This window comes from Trifolium pratense, linkage group LG1 (assembly GCF_020283565.1).
Source record: "Trifolium pratense cultivar HEN17-A07 linkage group LG1, ARS_RC_1.1, whole genome shotgun sequence".
NCBI lineage: Eukaryota > Viridiplantae > Streptophyta > Magnoliopsida > Fabales > Fabaceae > Trifolium > Trifolium pratense.
In genome coordinates this window covers 20,725,222-20,751,779 of record NC_060059.1, presented here as the reverse complement: position 1 = coordinate 20,751,779, position 26,558 = coordinate 20,725,222, and the positions used below count along the sequence as shown (strand labels likewise).

The window sequence follows — 26,558 nt, the reverse complement described above, 5'->3', positions numbered from 1 at the left end:
AATAAAAAAAATAATGAACTTTTGATGATCATCAAAAAATATGTAAGATATTTACTAAGGTTAAGTAAGTGAACTAGAGAGACATATTGATTGACACATGTGTACATATTTAACATTAATTCAAATTTTATAAATCAATTCTTGCAACTCCTAAAAGCTAAAAACTGTTTAATTTAAGTTAACAAAGCTTGGACATTTTACTTATAAAGTGATCAAAATTATTCTAATTATTACAGGCAAATGACGAAAAATATGCCTCAAATTCTCATGTTTGTGTATGCTTTGATCATCCTTCTCTCTCTCATTCTTGTTGCAACTTACAACAGTATGTCATTTTTCACACCATTTTCAAATTTATCTAATGCACAATATTATATCATCTTTTAATAACATTTTTTTCCTTATTCGACAATGCAGTTGACGTGCCTTGCAAAACTGACGAGGATTGTCCAGAGGCATCTCCTCCAAGAATTGTAAAGTGCATTAATAGTATTTGTGATGATATATCGGGGATACCATTTTAATTAGGTTTAAAATTAATTATGTTATCCTTAAGCAAATAATTTTATTTGTATATCATAATGTTTGTACTTTAATAATTTTAAAAATTTGTATATCATAATGTTAAGCAAGATAAAAATATCTTTCTTGTCTTCTATAAATTTATACTCAGTTTGAAAAAACATTACAATATATAGAGATCATGATTGGAACCGTGAATCTTTTTTAAAAAATGAAATTTTAACCATTAAACAATAATCCCTTTTTGATGTAATAATATATTATTTTTTTGACGGTAATAATATATTGTTAAATGATATTAATAATTACCAATTGATGAGAATTGCTTAATTACTCATTGTTTTTCTATGAGTAATGTAATCCTCTGATGCAAAAATACATTTTATTCATTGAATCAATTTTACAGCGGACTTTCACTTTCTGACGGTGGCCCTCTATTCCTCTCCTTCTTTACTACTTATGAAACATGGACAGTCCTTAAACTAAATACGTTTTAATGTTGGATATCGATGTCTGATACTAACACTTATAATTATATTAAATTATATTATTTTTTCCAAATTATTAATAATACCTATCAATATGTGTTGATGTCCGTGCAAACTTCGTAGCTTATTACTTTGCTCACCGTACCAGTCGGTGGAGGTATAATAGTTAACCACGGGAATGGATCCTCTCATGTGCAGTTTTCACTACAGGAGGTCCAGTCCCAAATACAATCATTCATTTTTCAAATAAAAAAATTAAAATTGCAGTGATAATACAATGTGGGGCTGAGATTTTACTGGACAAAATAATATACTGGAGGGTATATGTCAATCAATGAATAAGAACAAGTCACATAGTGAATTTGCATGTGGATACAATAAGAAACTTGTAACAAATTTTTGAATTTGCATATATGAATTTACATATAGTTTGTTCTCATTGATCGGTCCTCAATTTTAGAAAAAACCTTATAATTCACGTTCTGGAATGGATATAGAACATTGGTCTTCCATGTGTCATGCATTTCGGTGCTTCAATGCCACCTGTAACTTCAAACATGGAACATCTATTCCTCGGTGACAAGTGTAAAAACCCCCTTATTCATCACCATATCTTCTATTTTATTCTATGGTACTGTACTCTGTATATATAGTATAAACTCAAAGTTCAAAATATAATACAAGTTACACAATTTCATTCAAATTAAACCAATATACCCAAAGAGTATTTCCAGAGAGACTAAATTGCAGAACCATGAGTCAAGAACAGCCACAAAGACCAAAAGAAGAGCAATTCCCCAAGCAAGAACCAATCAAATACGGTGACGTTTTCAATGTCTCGGGAGAATTAGCATCACAACCAATCAAACCAAGAGATGCAGCTCTAATGCAAGCAACAGAGAATCAAGCTTTAGGACAAACCCAAAAAGGCAGCCCTGCCTCCGTCATGCAATCAGCAGCCGCAGTAAACGCCGCCGTCGGTCTTGTAAACCGCGACGACATGTCAGACATAGCCAAAAACCAAGGAGTGGCTGTCTTTGAAACAAAAGTGGGTGGAAACAGAATGATCACTGAATCGGTTGGGTCAGAAATTGTTGGACAGTTTGTTGAACCTGATGTGCCTATGAATGATCCTGGTTTGGTTTTGGACCCTGAGGCTATAACAATTGGAGAAGCTCTTGAAGCTTCGGGTTTAACTCCAGCTGGTGATAAGCCGTTGGATCAGAGTGATGCTGCTGCTATACAGGCTGCTGAAATGAGAGCTACTGGAAAGAATCATACTGAGCCTGGTGGGTTGGGCGCCATAGCTCAGTCGGCAGCCACTAAGAATACTAGAACTATGCCTGCTTTTCAGAAGACAACATTGGCTGATGTCGTATCGGTAACTTCTTAATTAATAATATATCACAAACATTTGCAACTCTATTTATAGCCTTTGTCTAATATTTTTCACTATTGATAAATATGTTAAATCACATTTCATTTTATCACATAAGGAGTTATGTCTAAGAAAAGACCCATAAATCTAATGCCTCTAGGATTTAGAACTTATGGTGTAATGTTTGTATGGTTGTTCCGAGTCCAGTGTGAAAATAAATTTGTACATATATATGGCAACTATATATTATTGTATATGACTGACATATGGTTATGTTCCATGGTTTGAATGGAGGGTGCAAGAGAGAAACTGGGAGGGGACAAGGCTGTGACGCGACAGGATGCGGAGGGAGTAATAGGAGCCGAGCTTAGAAACAAACCCGACATGAGAACTACACCGGGTGGTGTAGCTGCAACTATGGCAACAGCAGCCACACTCAACCAAAACAGGTTAGTGTTTTTATTTATAATGTTTCATAATATTTGTTACTACTACGTACCTCCTTCCCAAAACAATGGTCCTAATATTTGCTAATATTTGTCTTTATATAGTAATGACTAAATTTTTGCAATTATGTGCAGGAAGAGTGCGTGATATATACTTGGAGATGGAAATTCCAAGTTTTTGAGGCCACAGATAGATCATGGAGTCTAAACAAATCAATGAAGACTTTAGGCTGTGTTTTTTTTGTCTAAGTGTTGTTTGTGAAACTACATTAGTCCTAGTACCACTATGTTTTACTTGTACTTATAAAAAAAAGCTACCTTTCCTTTTGTAGTCTCTTTTAGTAAAGAATGGTTTGTTCCACCATATATACATCTTTAGTTTGTGTGTGTACTTGAACCAATGTTCTTACCTTAAATGAATCAAAGAAAGAACTTTATATAATTTGAAGCATATATTTTTGGCCACTGGTTTTTCTGGACTGGCCAATGAAACACAAAGTTTCATTCAGAGGCGACTATTAGATCTCCTCTAATGTGAGTTAGGCATCAAGCTCAACGCTTGAGGAGCAAGGTATATATATAAGAGCAAGTGTAACAACCCATATTTTTCTATAAAGAATTTACTCATAAAAATACTTCCTTTCTTTAAAAAGGTGTGAATATATTTTTTTTATATATATATAGAATAATAATTACTTAATCTTTGTACAATAAAAGAATTTTTCATTTAAATTACAAATTTATAAAACCCAAATTTGTTTAGCCCCGCGCACGTACAAGCAACACATCACCTCATATTTCACCTTTGGTACCTACAACCATATTTAATGTAAGGGTCAATTTCCTTATCCAAATTGAATCATGTCGAACGGAAGGTAAATGTTATAAACTAAGAATAAAATACTCGGCCATAAAAAGTAATAAAATAAAATCGATGCAAGAAACTCTTTTTAATAACAATTTATACAAACTAATGATGCATGAAATGCAACTAGACCATGATCCGGATATCGCCTCATTTGGCACTTGGAATTTAACGCCCCAAATAGCGTATTCGCCCCATTTGGCACAAATCGCCCCATTTGGCATTTGGAATTTAACGCCCCAAGTAGCGTATTCACCCCATTTAGCACTTGGAATTTTACGCCCCAAGTAGCGTATTCGCTCCATTTGACACATAATAACAAATCGCCCCATTTGGCACCTATGACTCAACTATATGTCATGCTATGCTTCATATACACACTTTAATATACACAAATATTAAATCGCCCCATTTGGCACTTAATATATAAACTTTCTTTTAAAATCATCACTACTTCCACCAGATCAAATCAAAATAAATTTTCTCTTTTAAACCACACCATATATTCATTTTATCAAAAACCAACCAAATACTCATATCCACAATCAACCACAAAACACATCAATCATAGAATTACATATACAATCAGCCACACACACATACTCGGAATGTAATGAAATAGCATAGAGTTGTTATAAAAATAGTTCTTTCATTCCTTCTATTTTCATTCCTTCTTAACGGTTAAATATTCCATTATTAATCTATAACATAAACCCTATGTGCATGAGTGTATGGGGAAAAAGCCCTTACCTTGGCCGATTTCCTTCCAAGCACAATACTCTAGGCCTAAATTCGCAGCTACAAGGTACACGAGATATATCTCACTCCAAAGTTCATTTCGACGCTATGACCATCGGAGCTATGACCGAAAATGCCTAGTTGCAAATAAAACACAAAGGATAGCAATCGGAGCTATGACCAGCATCAAGCTGAAAAGCCAGATATCAACCTTCCTCCAAATAGAAATTTTTAATACTTCCATTCCATGCTTCATAAACGTGTTTGGCAGCTATGAGAGACATCAGAGAGAGATATGTGATATTTCTTATTTGCAAGGTAACTAAAGATTAAGGTGTAGCTCAATATTGATTGTATAGCAATATATATAGCTTGATGAGGAGATGAAAGAACACATGGAACTAGGGATAATCAAGAGGATTGATGTATGAGAGTTAAATTCTTTAATTTTTCCACTAGTCATGGCGTGAATAGGATAATGGAGGGATGAATGGTCATAGAAATCAAAGGTTGCAAACATTATTTAAGTTCTCCACTTAGTTAAATACATTCTCAACATAAATTCCTATGTCTTTTGATATTTCTCACTATATTATTCACTAATAATTAGATTAAAATAAAATAGGATAAAAATCCATAATATAAAACATGTACTATAGAATAACTCATAAAATATACCATGACTTAATTAATGAAAATACATCGTTTTTAGAAAGTAAAAACTTATCAAAGTATTTAATTATGATAAGAATACATGTTAATAATTATCATGCCAAATTGATTTAACAAAATAAATAAATAAATAAATAGGACATATTAAAATATCGGGATATTACATTATTACCCCCTTAAAATAGTTTCGCCCTCGAAACTAGAAAACCGAAAAGATAGGTTAAATTGGTTTTCCTCATTAAGTAAATTCATAGCGTAAGAAAATCACTTTATGAAATTGAAGTTAAAATATTCTAACTTGTAAATAAAGTAAAATACTTATCTACATATAAAATAAAATTCTCGGTTCTTATATTCTACCCACCAAAAATTAGTTTCGTCCCCGAAACTAGACATTAGCAAAATATAGAAGTAGGATTTGCAAAAAAATAAAAATAAAAATAAAATAAAAAATAAAAAATAAAATCATTTAAGCCTTTTATTTAAATTCACCGTTGATAATATTCTTGAAAGATAAAAATTAAATAAGACACTCTTTCAATTAGATAATAAAAAGATAAAAGGTCTAGGAATGAATTAAAACATGAAGTATGATGCTCCCGCTGCGCACTCTGATGTTAAATATAAATCAATAACATAAATCCCAAAATAATTTGCAAAGGTAAAATAATTTATTAACAAATTCCAGTAAAATAGTCTAATATAAATAAAGTAAAACACGTTCAAGACAATATATTCCTTGAAAAAAAAAATAACACTTTACACTTTATTTCGAAAAAAATTCTAGTATAATAAAATTGCTCCAAAAGTATGAAGTAAAAATAGTTTAAAACAGTTTATATCCAAAAATAAGCCACATCATAAAATCGAGTAACGAAGGAAGGCAATAGGTCAGGAAAGGAAGGAAAACTAAAGCTAAATACTTAAATCAAATCGTGTCTTAGAAGATTCGATAGATCAGAAAATCGGTCACCCACCCCTTAGCACAAAAACGTCGCATTGACTCTGCATGCTCTAACAATTGGTGAGGTTGGTCCATTCCAGTCACCATGATCCCTTCTACTATTAACAATAGATTGAGGGTGATCAGTTCCCCAATTTGTCAATAGTGAGCCAGCAATCATAATGGTAGTCTAGACCATCCTACTCTCAAGGGTTATCTCATTCGTTACAACTTGCTCTTAGCATTTTCCGAGTTTCCGATAGCAGTCACACTCTTCATTCACGCTTCTCGCATAATGATATAACTTACCGCAACTAAGCTCATGATTTCAAGTATTTGCCTATAGAAAAGATTAGTCGAAAAGAGACATCTCAAACAAGGTTTGAGTGATGTGTGGAGGACGCACTATCTCTTGAGGATGAAAAGACTAGTTACCTACGTACTACAATTAAATTGAGTCATAAAAGATTACTACAGTCTAGTCTTATTTCCGTGGTTCCAAAACTCACATTAACTTGCAACTAATAATGTGATATCAACAATTAAATAAAAAATAAAAAAATCAACAACACAATAATAAACAATATGCACACAAACACAAAACATGTATACCACATTTTAGACACCAAGTCTTTTCCTCGAAGCTCACTTACAATAAAATCCATCAACAATACTTAACATTTATTTATACATGCTATACTTCTTCCGATCTATTTATCCAAAATTTATTTTAGTAAAGAAAGAAATTATTTTAATTGGCTTAACGACATACAAATTTATTTTTAATAATTTTCATAAAATAAATTACTTTTGCGACAAAATCACTAGAATAGAGAATCCTATTACATATATAATAACATAAGAATGCAACACCTATAAAATAATAAGGTAAAAAAATATTAACAATTTCTTCTTTTATAATTTTTTTTTCATCAATAACAACAGTTTTGCAGAAAATAGCTTTAGTGACAGGATCTAAAAACAAAATATACACGAAATGGATTTAGTTATAGACAACAGAAAACTAAACATTCAGAAGACGTGCTATAATGACAGTCAGCAATAAACAGATTGCACAATCAAAGACTTTTAGTGACAAACATCAACAACTTATAAGTTTTAGTGACAGATAGCAACAAGACAAATTATAATAGTGAAAACAACGTCATAAAAACGAAATAAAATACTAATCATACAAAAATCATAAGGTCATTAATCGTCACCAATATAATCTCTAATTCACAAATTATGATTACAACATTTTTATTTTAAAAATCATTTCCTCGTAAAATTAGTCATTTACCTATCTCATAAAAATAGTTTCTTTCGTTTGATCAAATTGCTTTTATATATTTTATAAAGAAAACACTATTTAATTTACATGATCTAAAAATAACCACAAAATTCATAAACAAGAAGGAAACATTTTTAAAGAAAATTTAGACAATTACTTAATAATAACATGCTCGTTAATTACCATATTCTTCTCAAACTTAGCAATCATATTTTTCTATTCATAAAATGGAATCAACGCCAAAAATCAAATAAGAATTTCATACCCCATAATACACTATAAAAATCGTCTCTTTTCTACTAATAAAATATGAGTTTAAAATTCAAAATGACCATAGATAAATTATGAATAAAATAATTTTTGAACACCACTATTTTTTTTTTGACCCAACCTTTTTTTTTTTTATAGAACCAAAAATATCCATAAGTCAAACTATGTTAAAATTATTTTTATAGAAATTATGTGTCCAAATAAATATTCTCTAAGAATTTACTCAATAGAAAATCATCATAACATTTTTTTTTCTTTTTCAAAGTAAGTACCACAAAATTAGTCATCAATTATTTCACTCAGCCAAATAATTTCTAATGTGCGGTTCAACATAACACCATTCCTTTTAAATAAAAGTTTACAAAAATTACTCAAAAGAAAATTCGAGAAAGAAAATGTATTTTGTATCGATCATAAAACTATCCCTTTTAAACAATTAATAAAAATAAAACTTACACAATTATATAATAAAAAACACACTACTAATCATTCACAACAAGACCAACTAATAGTAAGGATCATATATATAATAGCTAAAGAGTTTTAAGTTTATTTAAAGAAGACATGATAATCATGGAATAACGAGTGAAACAAATCAACTTTCAAATTGCACAAGTCAAATTACAATGATGCCACTAGGAACAACTTCAGAACTTACGCACAATAAAGTCATGCATTTTATTTACAAAATCAAGGCTGGATTACTAAATCCAATTTACTTCATTAATCAAGCATATATACATTATACAAAGCTTAAAAACAAAAAAAAAAACAAAAAAATACCTATAAAAATTTCAAAACAGACAAACAATATTACAATATATTTTAAAAAAACATCTTTCTTAAAATTATGAATATACCATTGCTACTAAAACATAGACACCAAATACCAAATACCATTGTGGAAACACATAATTATACAATTCAACACGGCGGACTCAAAAGCTTTATAAATTTTTTTTTTTTTCCTTTCTTAAGTAATAAGCTACAAAATTATTCCATAAGAAGTTCACAAATGAAATATATTTTCTAACAAAGTCATCCTTAAACAAAAACACGAATGTCAAGAAATCAACTTCCAATAATCAAACAAAGAATCACCAACCATAACAAAGTTAACCAAAAAAAATTCACACATCAATCAAGGCATACACACAAAATCGCTCCCACCAAAAAATGTTTGTCCGAGAATTATTGCTCTGATACCAATTGTAACAACCCATATTTTTCTATAAAGAATTTACTCATAAAAATACTTTGTTTCTTTAAAAAGGTGTGAATATATTTTTTTTTTATATATAGAATAATAATTACTTAAGCCTGTAAATAATCTTTGTACAATAAAAGAATTTTTCATTTAAATTACAAATTTATAAAACCCAAATTTGTTTAGCCCCGGGCACGTACAAGCAACACATCACCTCATATTTCACCTTTGGTACCTACAACCATATTTAATGTAAGGGTCAATTTCCATATTCAAATTGAATCATGCCGAACGGAAGGTAAATGTTATAAACTAAGAATAAAATACTCGGCCATAAAAAGTAATAAAATAAAATCGATGCAAGAAACTCTTTTTAATAACAATTTATACAAACTAATGATGCATGAAATGCAACTAGACCATGATTCGGATATCGCCCCATTTGGCACTTGGAATTTAACGCCCCAAGTAGCGTATTCGCCCCATTTGGCACAAATCGCCCCATTTGGCATTTGGAATTTAACGCCCCAAGTAGCGTATTCACCCCATTTGGCACTTGGAATTTTACGCCCCAAGTAGCGTATTCGCCCCATTTGGCACATAATAACAAATCGCCCCATTTGGCACCTATGACTCAACTATATGTCATGCTATGCTTCATATACACACTTTAATATACACAAATATTAAATCGCCCCATTTGGCACTTAATATATAAACTTTCTTTTAAAATCATCACTACTTCCACCAGATCAAATCAAAATAAATTTTCTCTTTTAAACCACACCATATATTCATTTTATCAAAAACCAACCAAATACTCATATCCACAATCAACCACAAAACACATCAATCATAGAATTACATATACAATCAGCCACACACACATACTCGGAATGTAATGAAATAGCATAGAGTTGTTATAAAAATAGTTCTTTCATTCCTTCTATTTTCATTCCTTCTTAACGGTTAAATATTCCATTATTAATCTATAACATAAACCCTATGTGCATGAGTGTATGGGGAAAAAGCCCTTACCTTGGCCGATTTCCTTCCAAGCACAATACTCTAGGCCTAAATTCGCAGCTACAAGGTACACGAGATATATCTCACTCCAAAGTTCATTTCGACGCTATGACCATCGGAGCTATGACCGAAAATGCCTAGTTGCAAATAAAACACAAAGGATAGCAATCGGAGCTATGACCCGCATCAAGCTGAAAAGCCAGATATCAACCTTCCTCCAAATAGAAATTTTTAATACTTCCATTCCATGCTTCATAAACGTGTTTGGCAGCTATGAGAGACATCAGAGAGAGATATGTGATATTTCTTATTTGCAAGGTAACTAAAGATTAAGGTGTAGCTCAATATTGATTGTATGGCAATATATATAGCTTGATGAGGAGATGAAAGAACACATGGAACTAGGGATAATCAAGAGGATTGATGTATGAGAGTTAAATTCTTTAATTCTTCCACTAGTCATGGCGTGAATAGGATAATGGAGGGATGAATGGTCATAGAAATCAAAGGTTGCAAACATTATTTAAGTTCTCCACTTAGTTAAATACATTCTCAACATAAATTCCTATGTCTTTTGATATTTCTCACTATATTATTCACTAATAAAAAAATTAATTCATATGGCTTAGTGATAAATTTAATGATTGAAAATTGCGGCTGAACCAGGAAAAGGGTTTTGCGATGTCTCTGCCGCCGAGTCTCGCCTAAGCCTTCGCTGCCTTTATACCGTCCAGTCACCACGACCACCGCCGTTCCAGTTGGTGTTCTGAGTCATTAACTTCGACGGTTGCTTGAACGGCTAACGGTGAAGGATGTTCTGGTTTGCGATTTAGTTTGCGTTGTCTCTGCCGGAACGAGTTCTTCAGCCATCGCCGTTCTTATACTGTCCAGCCACCACGATCTCCGTCGCTTCCTGATTGGTTACTGTCGATTCTTCTTTCTCTCTCGTTTGTCGATCTGTGATTTTCTTCGCTTCACGTTTCTGGCTTCTGCGTTCTTTTGTTATTGTGAATCAATTGGGGTTTTCTTTGTTCTGTAATTGTGTTAGAGAATCAATCGTGTCAAGGCTCTCTAGGTTTTCCTAGATTGAGCTTTGCAAGGATTGGTCAGTTTCTCTTCACGCTTGTAACAGAGTTCGACTCCTGACTGTGTGTCAATGGCTGCTAGCATCTATCATCGTTCCAGGGACCTTCCTTGGTCAATTCTTGCTGCCAATGTGTCCTCTGATCGTCCCCATGACACTGCTGTGCCTGCTCCTGTTCTTTCACCTCAACGGAAATCGTTTGCTCAAGAATGTTTGCGACGTTCCGGTAGGTAACTTCTCTAAACCGTGCTTAAAAGGAAAGAGGTTATCTATTAAAATACCGGAGGATTCTTACAAAGCGGGTTTGGATAGATGCAAGAACAATCTCCATGGCCGTTTGATCATGGCTAAGGGAGATAAGCCTTTGCGTTTACATGATATTCGCGAGAAGCTCACCAAAGCTTGGGCTCCGGTAAATAAATGGCAAATCACTCCGTTGGGAAAGGGCTTTTATGAGTTTTATTTTCAAAATTGTGAAGACCTCAATCGGGTTTGGAGCATCGGAACATGGAATCTTAAGCCGGGTTTGTTGCGTCTGTCTGCTTGGTCCAGTGACTTTAAACCTGAAAACTTGAAGGTTACTAATGCTCAAATTTGGATTCGTATTTATGGTTTGCCACAAGAATATTGGATGCCTACGACTCTTTTTTCCATTGCATCTGGCATAGGTACACCTCTTTCTTTGGATGAAGCAACTAAACAGCGCACCATGGGTCACTTTGCGCGCATTTTGGTTGATGTTAATCTTGCTGAGGAGCTGCATTATCAGATTCTTGTAGAAAGGGAAGGCTATGCCTTCTTTGTTGACATAGATTATGAAAACTTGCCATATTTTTGTGAACATTGTTGCTGCATTGGCCATTCTATTGACAAGTGTAGAAACATTAACAACAAGGCAAAGGACCAAAAGAAAAGTGTGGAGAAGGTTGTTCCTAACAAACCTAATCCAAAATTTGTCCCGAAGCAGAAAAATAAGAACAATGAACCTGTCCAGGACAATGAGAAAATAAATGAAGAAGTCTCTGATTATGAATCTTTACATCCCGAATCTGATCAAGAGAATGCGGAAGTGGTGAAAGACACTTTTGTAGAACCTATAATGAATAAGGAGATGCGTGCAGATAATGATAATCATGCTGACATGATTGTGAAGCATGCAGAAAATGACAAAAATGTGGATGTCACTGTGGATCATGCACAACATCATGAAATTCTGAATCCTCGGATAGTAGAGCAAACAAGTGACATTCCAGTTGTTCATGAGAAAGACCGCCACTTAGATAAGAATCCATCATCATGGGCAGATGAAGTTGACGATTCACATGATGAAGGAGGGGAATACACTGTTGTCACCTCAAAGAAAGGTAGGGGTAAAAATAAAAAATATACTCCTAAACCTGATTTACACACCCGGTCTAGGACGGGTAGCCAACTTAATTCTTTATGAAGATTCTCTATTGGAATGCCAGAGGCATTGGAAACCTTGACACAAGGTTAGTTTTAAAAAATTTATGCTTAAAGCATAAACCGAATATTATTTTTATATCTGAACCTATGATATCTTATGCTCAATTTCCTGGTGATTTTTTTAGACCTCTTAATCTTAAAAGATTTTCTCTAAACTTTAGAAGACACGGTATTCCTAATCTTTGGGGGTTTTGTGACCTCAATTTTGATCCCTTGGTGCTTCAGTTGTCAGAACAACACGTGGCTTTCTCTCTTACTTTTGATCAACAAACATGTTATATTGCTGCAATCTATGCTAGTACCTCCCATGTGAATAGGAGAGAACTATGGTCGGAGCTTAATTCCCTTCAATCTCGTTTTGTTGGCCCTTGGTGCATGATTGGTGATTTTAATGTTGTTTTAGGTGCTCATGAAAAATATGGCAGATGTCTACCTAATAAAACTTCTTGTGATGAATTCTCTAATTGGACCAATTCTAATCATCTTATTCATCTTAATACTCTCGGTAACCAGTTCACTTGGGCCAATGCTAGGAGAGGTCCTGCTTATGCTGCTCTTCGTTTGGATAGAGTCATTTGCAACTCTATGTGGATTGACACTTGGAATTTTGTCTCTTGTACTCTTCCTAAGGTTCAATCTGATCATCACCCTCTTCTTTTTAATTTTGATTCTGATGTTCAAACTTTTCCATCTTCATTTAAGTTTCAAAGTATGTGGATGTCTCATGATGATTGTAAGCGTGTTATATCTGAGCATTGGAAAAAAGATGTTGTTGGTTGTCCAATGTTTATTTTGCAAGCAAAATTGAAATCTTTGAAACCTATTCTTAAATCTTGGAATAAAGATGTTTTTGGTGATGTGAACACCAAAGTGTCAAATGTTGTTGCTAAGGTTGATTCTATTCAACAAATTATTAATGATTCTGGATACACGGATGCTTTAGGTGATGAAGAAAAACTTGCTCAAGTTAGTCTGAATGATGCTTTAAGAGTGCAAGAACATTTTTGGAGAGATAAGTCAAGGTCCAAGTGGTTTGTTGAGGGGGATAGAAACACTGGTTATTTTCATAAGCTCACTAAAATAAGGCATATATCAAATAGAATGATTAGACTCAAGGCAGGGGATAATTACATTGAAGACATTAATGATATTGAAGATCATGTGTTAAATTTTTACAAAGAATTATTTGCTAGTAACAATAATTGTGCTCCTACTGATATTATTGAGCGCACTATACCTCATCTTATAACTATTGCAGATAATGATATGATGACCAAAATTCCTTCTTTTGAAGAAGTTAAACAAGCTGTTTTTACTATGGATGGTTCTTCTTCACCCGGCCCTGATGGTTTTGGGGGATGTTTTTTTCAAAATTATTGGGATATTGTTGGCAGTGATGTTGTGGACTCGGTCACTCAATTCTTCAGTCAAGGTTGGATTTTACCCAATCTGAATTCTAGTCATGTGGCTCTTGTTCCTAAATTTCCAGGTGCGGATACTATTGAAAATTTTAGACCAATCGCGGTGGCAAATTTTCAATTCAAAATTATTACAAAAATTTTGGCGGACAGACTTGCGGTGCTTGCTCCTAAAATTGTTTCAGAACATCAAAGAGGGTTTGTACAAGGAAGACATATTTATGAATGCATTTGTATAGCCTCCGAGGCCATTAACATGTTGGACAAAAAATCTTTCGGGGGTAATATGGCTATGAAAATAGATATTAAAAAGGCTTTTGATACTTTAGATTGGAGTTTCCTTCTCAAAGTACTACAGGCTTTTGGCTTTAATCATAAATTTTGTTCTTGGATTTCCACTATTCTTCATTCTGCAAAATTGTCTCTCTTGGTTAATGGTAAAACTGTTGGCTTTTTCGGCTGTTCTAGAGGAGTCAGACAAGGGGATCCTTTATCCCCTCTTCTTTTTTGTATTGCAAAAGAAGTGTTGAGCAGACATCTTTCTCTTCTTGTGGATGATAACAAGTTAAGTTGCATTACTTCAGGTAGAACTATTCTTCCTAGCCACTCTTTTTTTGCTGATGACTTGATGATTTTTTGTAAAGCTACTAAAAAAAATGCTAGAAACATTCATGATTTGTTGGAAGAATATGGTGCTAACTCGGGCCAGAGGGTTAGTCCTCATAAGAGCAAACTTTATGGAGGCTCTATTAGTCCTACCAGATTAAATACTTTGTCCAATACTCTTGGATTTTCTTTGGGTTCATTGCCTTTTGACTATCTTGGAGTTCCTATCTTTAAAGGGAAGCCTAAAAACATTCATCTTCAGGCTTTAGCAGATAGAGTCAAATCTAAACTAGCTTCTTGGAAGGGTCATTCTTTGTCTATGATGGGAAGAGTTCAACTTGTTAATTCTGTGATTCATGGCATGTTGACTTATAGCTTCAAGGTCTATTCCTGGCCTAAAGGTTTGATTAAGCAGATGGATCGTTGTATTAGAAATTTTATTTGATCTGGTAGTGTAGATAAGAAGAAATTGGTCACTCTATCTTGGGACAGAGTTTGTACTCCTACTTCAGCTGGTGGTCTTGGGTTGAGAAAACTAAAAGACATGAACAAAGCTGGTTGCCTTAAACTTTGTTGGGACTTGATTAAATCTGACAAACAATGGGCTATCACTCTTAAAAGCAGATTTTTTCGTAATTCTAGTCCCATCAATCATGCGATTTCATCATCTATTTGGTCAAGTTTGAAACATGTTTTACATTTGGTTCGTGATCATAGTATTTGGCAAATTGGTAACGGTTTATCTACTTCATTTTGGAATGATAATTGGCTTGGTTACAAATTAAAAGACTTAATTTTGGAGCCACTTCCTAATCCTATTTTGCATCTGGTGAATGTCAAAGTTGCAGAAGTCGTTCATAATCAAGTTTGGGCTTTACCTGAAATTTTTAAACAACAATTTCCTATTATTACTTGCGATATTCATGCTCTTTCTCTCCCATCCATACCGGAACCAGACGAATTAGTTTGGGAAGATTCTATCTCTGGAGAATTGACTTTTAAACTTGCATATTCTTGTGGTATGCAGCCCCCTCAATGTTTAGGTTGGACCAAGTTCATCTGGAAACTTTTTATTCCTCCTTCTAGATCTTTAGTTGCTTGGAGAATTATGCACAATGTTATTGCCACTGATGATAACTTGATCAAAAGAGGCCTCACGATTGTTTCTTATTGCAGTCTTTGTGGAAGTAGTTACGAAACTGTTACTCATTTGTTCTTGCGCTGCCCCTTTATAATGCAGTATTGGAACTGGTTATCTTCTTTGCTAGGCATGCCTCTTGATCTCTCAAATTTTGATTCCCTTCTTGGCATATGTAACAAAGGTTGGAGTCCTCAATTACATGATCTCATTATTGCAGCCATTGTCAATATTTTGTGGAAGGTCTGGAAATGCAGGAACAATGTCAGATTTAATGATATTTATCCCTATTTTTCTCGTGATCTGATCTATGTGAAAAGTCTTATTCATCAAGCAGCTCATTATTCCAAAGGTCACATGTACTCATCTATAAAAGAATTTTCTATCCTCAAGCATTTTGGTGTTGATTGTCATCCTCCCCCTCCGCCATCTATTAAACAAGTCAATTGGATCATGCCTTCTAGTTTTTGGGTGAAGTGCAATACTGATGGAGCCTCTAGAGGTTCTCCAGGTATTTCTTCTTGTGGTGGCATCTTTAGAGACCATCTTGGTACTTTTTTAGGTGCATTTTCGGCTAACATTGATGTTGCAACCTCTCTTTATGCTGAAATTTGCGCTGCAATTTATGCTATTGAATTTGCTTCTGCTAAAGGATGGACCTGTCTTTGGCTTGAATGTGACTCTATCCTCTTAGTTCAAGCTTTCACTAATGTGAATGTGGTCCCTTGGAAGCTGAAGGTTAAATGGAAAAATTGTCTTCATATCGTTAGAAATTTTCGTTTTAGATTTTCTCATATTTATAGAGAAGGAAATACTTGTGCAGACAGATTAGCTAATGCGGGTTTTTTTGTTAATGGGTTAGTCTGGTGGGATCAATTACCAAGTTGCTCTAGAGAGAGTTTCTTTAGAGATAGAGTTGGTTTGTCTAATTATCGCTTTCGCTAATCTTGTTTTGGTGGGTTTGGTTTATGCCCCCCCGCCCTTTCTTTTGTTTTTTCATTCTAATAATACTTTTGGTGATATGGTAGAGGAGTGGTAGTGCATTGAGGTGCCAACATAGTTGGGATGTCGATGAATTACTATGATGCCATGCTCTCCATTTTTGGAAAATAAAAATTCACTAATAATTAGATTAAAATAAAATAGGATAAAAATCCATAATATAAAACATGTACTATAGAATAACTCATAAAATATACCATGACTTAATTAATGAAAATACATCGTTTTTAGAAAGTAAAAACTTATCAAAGTATTTAATTATGATAAGAATACATATTAATAATTATCATGCCAAATTGATTTAACAAAATAAATAAATAAATAGGACATATTAAAATATCGGGATATTACAGCAAGCAATGTTAGCTGAAGTAAAAATTCATAAATTAAAATTATCTTTCATTATAGAAAAAGCGCATGTAGTGCTTACAACGTTATATATCATTACACCAAAACAGAACATAGTGCTTACAAAGAAAATATACTAAGCCTAAAATTAAAAGCATATTTATAGCTCATAAGGAAACAGGCACCTAAAAACATCGAGCAAGTGCTTAGTAAGCACACCTTCTTTCAATATACAACCTCCAAGTCTTCAACATCCTTCTCCAACCCTAAGCCAAGTTTATTTCTTCTATCTTCAAGGCCATCAGTACCTTCAACACATCGGCAAAAATATTTCCCTTTATTTCTCTTTTCCTTTTCTTGAGTAAGGAAAGTTCATTCTCCAAGCGGTAAATTTTGACGCTAATGGCAAATTCTTCCTCTGTGGAGATTGAGAGGTTTGTAGATAACATTGTCACATCTTCCTTGAGGGAGGAGGAATAGTCTCTTATAGAAGATAGGGTAGTACTGAGGGTGTGACTAGTTTCCCAAACATAGTTAATAAAAGGAGCATCAGCAGACAGAAGTCTTCCAAGCGTTTGAGCTTGGTCCAGCAAAGCTAGCAAGTCAGGAGATAGGTGCACGGATATGCCCTATAATTCCTCTATTATTCCGTGAAAAGGTTCAATCGTAGTCATGTGATGGGGTTAGCAACAATGTTTGCGACATAGTTTCGCAATTCACTTCTGTAAGTGGTACGCATTCGGATACGCGGCCTTCAAAGTATTCAGTATGTTAGGGGTATACTTATAATCAGGGACGGAACTAGAAAAAATCATCGAGGGTGGCAAAAATATAACACTTGATAAATAACAACCATAACTAATTTCTACGGTTTAATATTTTTAAGCACGACACTATTTTTTTTTGGTACATAAACACAACATTATTTAAAAATATTTTTTAAAAAGATAGAGCTATATATTATAACCTATAAAAAAATACAGATATCGAACCAGACACGAACACTGACATATCGACACCAAAAATAATTTGACTAAATAAAATAATTCAATGTAATTATAAGTGTCAGTGTTGTGTCGGTATCGGACACGAGGGCACGTCTGATCTAAAGAGTATCCGTGTTTTTCTTAGATTATAACATATTAAAATAATCATGCTTAGAAAATCTAGTAGAATGAAATTAAAGTGTTTGGTAAAGTAGTCTAGTGCCTAAGTAGTTACTTATTTACTTTACTAGTTAGTGGTTATATTAAGAAAAAAAAATTCAAGTAGTCTAGTGGTTAAGTGGGATGAACGAAATTTAAACCTCGACGTCCTACATATATAAGCAATGTTCTACCAACTGAGTTAAGTTCACGAGATTTAAATTAAAATAGTTAACAAATATTATTATTTTATAAGCACACTTGTATATCTTTATAAAAGATTGAGTGAACCAACAAGAAGGGTGGCATGTTCTGATATTAAGAAGATTTGTTGGGTTAGTTGGGACACAATTTGCCTCCTAAAAGATAAAGGTGGTTTGGGTATAAAGAATCTAAATTATTTCAAGCAAGCTTTACTTTGTAAATGGAAGTGGAGAGGTTTGTGTGATCATAATGTTGGAAAAATATTATGACATAGAATTATTTCAAATAATAAAATAAGAGAAATTAATTTTACAGATAAATAGACTTATAATAAAATAAAATATAGAATGATAAGAACTTATCGATTTGACTGAGGCGTGCAAATGCACTGGGCTTAAGAGTATTTCGCCACTACAGGTAAGTTACCCGGTGCAGTTGGTCTCATAGCTAATACCCTTCAGGATACAACAGTCACTTCTTGCTAGCACTGCACGTGAATTAGCAAGGTCTCATAGAACTACTTTCTGGATGCTCAAGGGAACTTGTAGTGTTATTATATTTTTCTGATATAACTGTTGTTGTCTACCTTATTCATTCTATATCATTTCAACCATCGTGTCCCTTATATAATAGGAATTTCTAGGATACCTCTTGCATTCACATGCCAACCAATAAATCTTATTAATATGGATTAATGAGTAATACAACGAATGAAATAGAAACCGCTAACTTGAATAACCAATTATGAAACGTGCATTATTATTAATAATTAAAAATAATGATTCTTAAACTTAAAAAATAAATTACATATAAAATATCCTACAATCCCCCACACTTTATTTTAAAGTTTTAGATTTTAAGTTTTTAAGTGTTCCCAAGAGCGTGAAAAATCAACGCATAAGCACTAGTGTCTTTTGGACTATGAACTAGCACATAGAGCAAATGAAATTTGATCCACTAGAATGTCGGTGAGATTATGACCTCTATGAACCTCATTCCGCATGTGAAACAGTGACTTCATCACTCACATTGATCTTTCGTCCAAAGTTGTTCAACGCGGTGTGGTGCATTTTGGCTTTGCACCTATTCCTGGATTTCGTGAGTGCCTCTAGAAAGTCTGCCCAAGCTTTCATGGAGGCGGCCCCACCTCAACACTCATATAGGTGAATCTATCAAGTGTACACCACAGTCAAGCACACCACTCATTCATGAGCTATAGATTCATTAAGAGAAAAACTCAACCTCCATCGTTGTAGTATACACTATCCTACACCATACTACACCATAGGGATGAACTCAAATAGAAATTGGATAGCGTCTTCTCAAATTGACAAGTGACTTGTTCTTACCCATATGAACATAGCCTTGCGAATTTTCACAATCTATGTTGGGTTACCATCACTTTCAATTTTTGTATTGGACATAAATCTATCCCCCTCGATGTATATATCATCCACTGCTTTCTTGCTCAGTGGGATTATCTCAGGATCCTTTATATATATCACTTAACAGCTGTTTCACAAAATTATACATTGACTAAGACGTCTCTTAGTCAGTATCTCATTTATTTTCGAATATACATCCATGATATATTATCATAGGTTTACTTAGATAAATTCTAAGCAACAATATTCTCACAAAAGGAGAAATTCAATCTATATTTAGATTTATTGGTACCAGTCTACTTGAGAATTTCCAAGTGACAACACCCCCAGATTTGGTAGAATTAATTTTCCAAGAGAATTATTTATCCAAGTCTACTTGAAAGAATTCCAAGCGACAAACCCCCACATTGGAGAAATTAATTCACACAAATATTTTTCATATCAATAAATTTCAATAAACATCATTGTATTATTTCAATACAATGGATAATCCACAATATACCATATTATAGTTTATGGTATTTCTCAAATATTTCATGAGTCACAATCATATTCAAGTCTACTTAGAATATTTCTAAACGACATCTTTTCTATCACATATTCAGGTCATGAAATTTCTCATTAAAATATCTTCTTAATTTGCTTCCAACACTAATCTACAAATTTACATGTTTCGGTGGCAACAAATATTACTGCATCACTTGAATATCAATTAGTGAACAATGTCAATATTGAACTGTTTAATTAACACAACAAAATGTTAACCACCGAGTATAAAAATCAAAGTGTAGAGATATACAACAACTTCACATCAATTTATTTAGTCTATGATTCATGGCGTCTAAGAAAATACCACACAACACATACATATTTGCTTTGGTTATTAGAGTTAAAAGAAAATTAACATCACCATATGTATGATCTGAATTCGTTTATCTAATTCCCTTCATTCATGCCTAACTAGTATACATTTCTCAAGTTATTGTTCTCATACATGCACAAATATCAACTTCAATTCATAGGTTACATGTATACCAAATTCAAAATTCAATGAGATTATAAACCATAACCTCTAACTAATTTAACATGATACTAAAACTCAATATAAAATCCCCACACTTAGAATACAAGTTTTTTTTTTCCATAATCAAGTTAATTACAATCATAGCCTCAAAGTATTTAAGCATCATAGGAACAAAAATTATTCAGTCAAAAATAGTGACGATTGACTAAAGTAAAATTTCCTTAAAACAAAATTTTCGTCCACAAAAAGTATTTCTCCAAACAATGACAATACAATAATTTGCTTTAATAAAAGAATCAAATCACAAGGGAAAGCACAATATTTTCATCCTAAAAAGAACTAATCAAAATTATCATTTTCAATTATAAGATAAATTTAACATGTTCACAAATTCAACACAAAAATCCAGACGTGCCAAATTTTAAGGTTAGAATATATATGTACCTGACTCCTTGTGAATGCTTACAAAGTGAGAAGAATGTAAAACTTACACAAAATTCGATCACCATGCTCCAGTTTCTTTGGTAGGCTTTATAATGAACAATATTTTATAACTATACTCAAACCATGTCTAGCTTCCAATTTAGCCGTGAAGTGAGCAACTTCAAAATTGCTTTCCTTCGGTATCAATCTACCTTATTTCTCAAATTAGAGTTTCTCCTTTTCATCAACAAATAATTCAATTACCAAATCAATAATAAAATTAGTAATAATTCTATGCCAAAGAATTACTCTTAAGATTGTTGGAAAAATATTATGACATAGAATTATTTCAAATAATAAAATAAGAGAAATTAATTTTACAGATAAATAGACTTATAATAAAATAAAATATAGAATGAGAAGAACTTATCGATTTGACTGAGGCGTGCAAATGCACTAGGCTTAAGAGTATTTCGCCACCACAGGTAAGTTACCCGGTGCAGTTGGTCTCATAGCTAATACCCTCCAGGATACAACAGTCACTTCTTGCTAGCACTGCACGTGAATTAGCAAGGTCTCATAGAACTAGTTTTTGGATGCTCAAGAGAACTTGTAGTGTTATTATATTTTTCTGATATAACTCTTGTTGTCTACCTTATTCATTCTATATCATTTCAACCATCGTGTCCCTTATATAATAGGAATTTCTAGGATACCTCTTGCATTCACTTGCCAACCAATAAATCTTATTAATATGGATTAATGAGTAATACAACCAATGAAATAGAAACGGCTAACTTGAATAACCAATTATGAAACGTGCATTATTATTAATAATTAAAAATAATGATTCTTAAACTTAAAAAATAAATTACATATAAAATATCCTACACATAATACCTTATGGACCAAACTATTAGAGCATAGATATGGGAGCTTGGCTGATAATTTTTTGCACTCTAATCTTAGCAATGTCAAAGGTCAATCTTTGTGGTGGCGTGATATTTTGAAGATTGGGGGTATTGAGAATGATGTGTGGTTCATGACTAATGTGAGCAATGACGCAGATAGCAGACGATGGGGGCTTACTCAATCAGGTATTTTTTTCGGTGAATTCAACTTACGAGTTCCTTCACTCTCGCGAAGTTGTTGTGGCTATTGATGAAAATGTAGTGAAAGCTTTACAACAATTATGGTTAAATGATGTTCCATTCAAAGTAAGCATTTTTGGATGGAGGTTATTATTATCAAGACTTCCAACTCGAATGGTCTTGGCAAGAAAATTTATCCTTGTTAATCCACATGAGCTATGTTGCATTTTTTGTTTTGAAGAACAAGAGGAATTATCTCATGTGCTCTTTAATTGCTCTTTTTCTCAAAAGTTGTGGAAGCGGATTTTTAAATGGATGAATGTGGATTTCATCTCTTTTGATGACGGGTGGAAAAAATTTTCCTCTTTTGGAGCTTTATTGAAAAATAAGAAATTTGAAAAAGCTCGTCACGTTATTTGGTTTGCCACCACTTGGTGTATATGGTGTGCATGTAACAATGTGGTTTTTAGAGGAGAAGCTATTAATTGGAAAGCCTTAGAAGACAAGATTATTTATATTTCATGGTTTTGGTTTATAGGTAAAATAGCTAGTAAGTCTTCTCGTGTTTTTTCAGATTGGTGTAAGGATCCTTTAAAATGCATTATTAGCATGTAATGGTTGCTATAAGAATTGTAAGGGTTGGATACCCCTTGTACTCCTTATAATTCAATTTTTACTTATAAAAAAAAAAAACAAGAAGGGTGGCAGACTACTATTTTTTTTTTTAATAATAGGGCAGGCAATATATATGTTACATAGGATAGTATACTACTACTATATGTATGATGGGGTGGTGGCTGCCCCTTTTCTTCACTACCTGGTTACGTCCCTGCATATAATCGATACGGGTACGTTATATTTGGTACGCTATTAATAAAAAATATTATTTAGTTAAATATTTATTTATTATAGAGATGGTTATTCCTTCTTTATAATAAAACGAAGGAAGGTTGAAAGTAGAGCTGTCAAAATGGGCTAGCCCAAATGGGCCAGCCCGCCTAGCTCGATTTTTTTCGGACTCGGGCCTTGAAAATTCTAGCCCGGATTATTTCTGGACTTTTTAGCCCGGCCCGACAAAGCCCGATTAAAATATGGGCTAGCCCGAATGGCCCGAAAAAAGTAAAATTAAAAATAAATATAAATAATTTGTTTTAGATGATTTGAACTTAGTTTGTAATATAAATTATAAAACATCATCCGCTACTTAAGTAGCATATGAGTAAAAATAGGGCACCCAAGAAACTCGTAGGTAGCGGATGAGTAAAAGTAGGACGCGCGAGAAACTCGTACGTAGCGGATGAGTAAAAATAGGGCGCGCGAGAAACTCGTAGGTAGCGGATGAGTAAAAATATGACGCGTGAGAAACTCGTAAGTAGCGTATGCGTAAAAATAGGACGCGAGAAACTCGTAGGTAGTGGATGAGTAAAAATAGGGCGTGCGAGAAACTCGTAGATAGCGGATGAGTAAAAATACGGCGCACGAGAATTATTAATCATATTTATATGGTTGAGTTTGAGCATTAGATGTAAAATAAAAAATCGGGCCGGCCCGAAAGCCCGACAACCCGTACCGGGCCGGGCTCAGGCACTAATTTTGGTAGTCCGTTTTTTATTTGGGTTTTTTAGCCCGGCCCGACGAAGCCTGAAGCCCCACCGGGCCGGCCCGTAGTTGGCCGGGCCGCCCGTTTTGACAGCTCTAGTTGAAAGGGATTGATATAAGTCCCTTGGGAAATGGATAGATGCAGAGGATTACATCCCTCAATTAGAAAGGGGGTTTCGTAAGCCCACGCCTTCGTGAAAGCACCACACCCCATTCTGGGCTTCGTGCTTGGGGTTGTGGATTGGGCTAGATCATAATCTCTATTTGGGCTTAACTCGCCCAAAAGACGAGAGGTTCAATATGCCTGGAGGACTAATATCTTAGCGCTGAGTAGTCAGCCCATGGGATAGAGATGGACCGGGTCACGATTTAAGGGGTCCGGGGAAATAGACCATGTGGGCCGCGTATGAAGGAGAGAGCGAAGCCAACTGCTCCCCGCTCTTATGAGATATTCTCACCATATGATTTAAGTAGGAGGGATAAACATAGGCACCTACAATCATTTGGTTAACCACCACGTTCTACATACTCACACACTCTCAGACTTAGCTTAGAGCATCTACTATTAAGTATTCCTAGAAACAACATATATACAACATAAATATTATTATTTTTTTACAAAAACATAAATAATTTATTATTTATGTCCATTATTTCTTTTTGGGTATTATATATAGTGTTAAAAATATTATAAATTTTATACAACTAATTATTATAAGGTAAATGTTTCTAACGGAGGGTTTAGGATGATAACACTTTACCTACTTGTAATCGACTCTTGAATTCGATTTCATGTTCAAAATCAAATTAAAATTTGTAGTGACTCGTTTTTACGGACAATTACTATAATTGATAAATATATGTGTTGTCACATCTTCAATGCGTTATTTATATGCAACTAATTTTTTTACATCATTTATTATTGTTGTTTGTCTTTCGAAATTTTCTCCTATCTATTACGAAAGGCTAAAATATAAATAATAAACATATAATGCAGTCTAATAAAAAAAATAAAGAACTTTTGATGATCATCTAAAAATTTATGTAAGATATTTACTAAGGTTAAATAAGTGAACTAAAGAGGGATACACGGGACATATTGATTGGATACATATTTGACATTAATTCAAATTTTATAAATGACTTCTTGCAACTCCTAAAAGCTAAAAACTATTTAATTTAAGTTAACAAAGCTTGAATATTTTACTTATAAAGCGATCAAAATCATTCTAATTATTACGAGAAAAACAGAGAAAATATGCCTCAAATTCTCATATTTGTATATGCTTTGATCATCTTTCTCTCTCTAATTCTTGTTGCAACTTATAAGAGTATGTCATTTTTCACATCATTTTCAAATTTATCTAAGAGGAGTGCTAGCAACACACTCTTTAACAAACACGCTCTAACACACACTCTCTTTATTGGTTAAAATTTATATGGGTCCCATAAAAGTTATATGGGTCCACATCTCTTTATAGGACCCAAGTGAATTTCAACCAATAAAAAAGAGTGTGTTGGAGTGTGTTTGTTAAAGAGTGTGTTGCTAGCATTATTCATTTATCTAATGCACAATATTATATCACATTTTAGTAACATTCTCTTTTCCTTATTTGACAATGCAGCTGACGTGCCTTGCAAAACTAACGATGATTGTCCAGAGGCACCTCATCCAATAATTGTGAAGTGCATTAATAGTATTTGTGATATATCGAGGTTACCGTATTAATTAGGTTTAAAATTAATTATGTTAGCTTTTTTATTTTTTGGCTTTCATTATCAGTTGAATCTGATTCGGGGGTCAGTTCTGGCATCAAGTGATTTCAGCCTCCTCCCGATCAGAGTTGCGGGGGATCAAACCGTTTAATCAAATAATTTTATTTGTATTTTGTACTTTAATAATTTTCTTCAAAAATTTTGTAAAGAAAACTTCAAAATTTATATGTTTCTCTAACCTTTACTAGTACATTTTTTATGACAAACTCAAAGTTGTATTATTATATCATCATCATGCAAAGATTCATATCTTCATTTGCTCATAGAAGATTTCACAAACAATGTCACTACTGTATAATTATAATAATATATTTTAATAAATAAATATAATATCTAATTATGTAGATTAATTATTTATTATGTTTCTATATTTAGTATGGAATTAAAAAATCATTGAAAAAAAGATAAAGTTAAATTTTATGCTATAGATTCTTCTAAATAATTTACTATTAAATATATATTTCTTCCCTGTAAAATGGAGAATTTTTATGTTTAGTCCTGAATTTATTTTATATATATATATATATATATATATATATATATATATATATATATATATATAACACAATTTTGTCTTTGTTGTTGAGTCAACATGTATTAATTTTGAATGATTTTTCAGACCTATTTCGAACATTAAAGAAAGCTCATCCGCACAAAATGAGTTCAAAATTTTATTTCTAAGAGTATATAAAGGATAAATGCATACATATTTTAAATGGAGATATTAAGTAGTTTCTCGAATAATAGATTTTTCTAGAGGAGAGAGAAAATAAATGTTGAAAGGTGAAATTTATTTTGTAATAAAAAAATCATTTTTACATGTCGTATCCAAACAAACTAAAAATTATTTTAGTGACTCTTACTAAAAAATTAAAATAAAATAAAACTATAATAAACAAACACAAAATAAATTCCACTTTTGTATAAAATCTATTAAAACTAATTAATCTCTAAATTATTTTACATCAAAATCACTATTTTTTTTAATCTATCTTGTGA

At 33.0% G+C, this 26,558-nt stretch overlaps 2 protein-coding genes and 1 long non-coding RNA gene across 3 annotated transcripts; all 3 read left to right on the top strand.

The window, feature by feature from the left end:
* The first annotated feature begins 1,695 nt into the window (after positions 1-1,695).
* Positions 1,696-3,276, top strand: LOC123891099 (late embryogenesis abundant protein D-34-like). The gene is made up of 3 exons (XM_045940916.1): positions 1,696-2,391; positions 2,683-2,837; positions 2,970-3,276. Exons 1-3 carry the CDS (start codon positions 1,765-1,767, stop codon positions 2,980-2,982), a joined length of 795 nt encoding a protein of 264 aa, XP_045796872.1. The 5' UTR covers positions 1,696-1,764; the 3' UTR covers positions 2,983-3,276.
* Positions 3,277-11,084: 7,808 nt separating this feature from the next.
* LOC123889988 lies at positions 11,085-16,507 on the top strand. Its single transcript, XM_045939527.1, has 4 exons — positions 11,085-12,297; positions 12,405-12,426; positions 12,526-14,783; positions 14,883-16,507. Exons 1-4 carry the CDS (start codon positions 11,085-11,087, stop codon positions 16,505-16,507), a joined length of 5,118 nt encoding a protein of 1,705 aa, XP_045795483.1.
* Positions 16,508-24,986: 8,479 nt separating this feature from the next.
* Positions 24,987-25,903, top strand: LOC123902602. The gene is made up of 2 exons (XR_006807668.1): positions 24,987-25,114; positions 25,409-25,903. It is a non-coding gene; the product is annotated as an uncharacterized LOC123902602 (long non-coding RNA).
* The last annotated feature ends 655 nt before the right edge of the window (positions 25,904-26,558 follow it).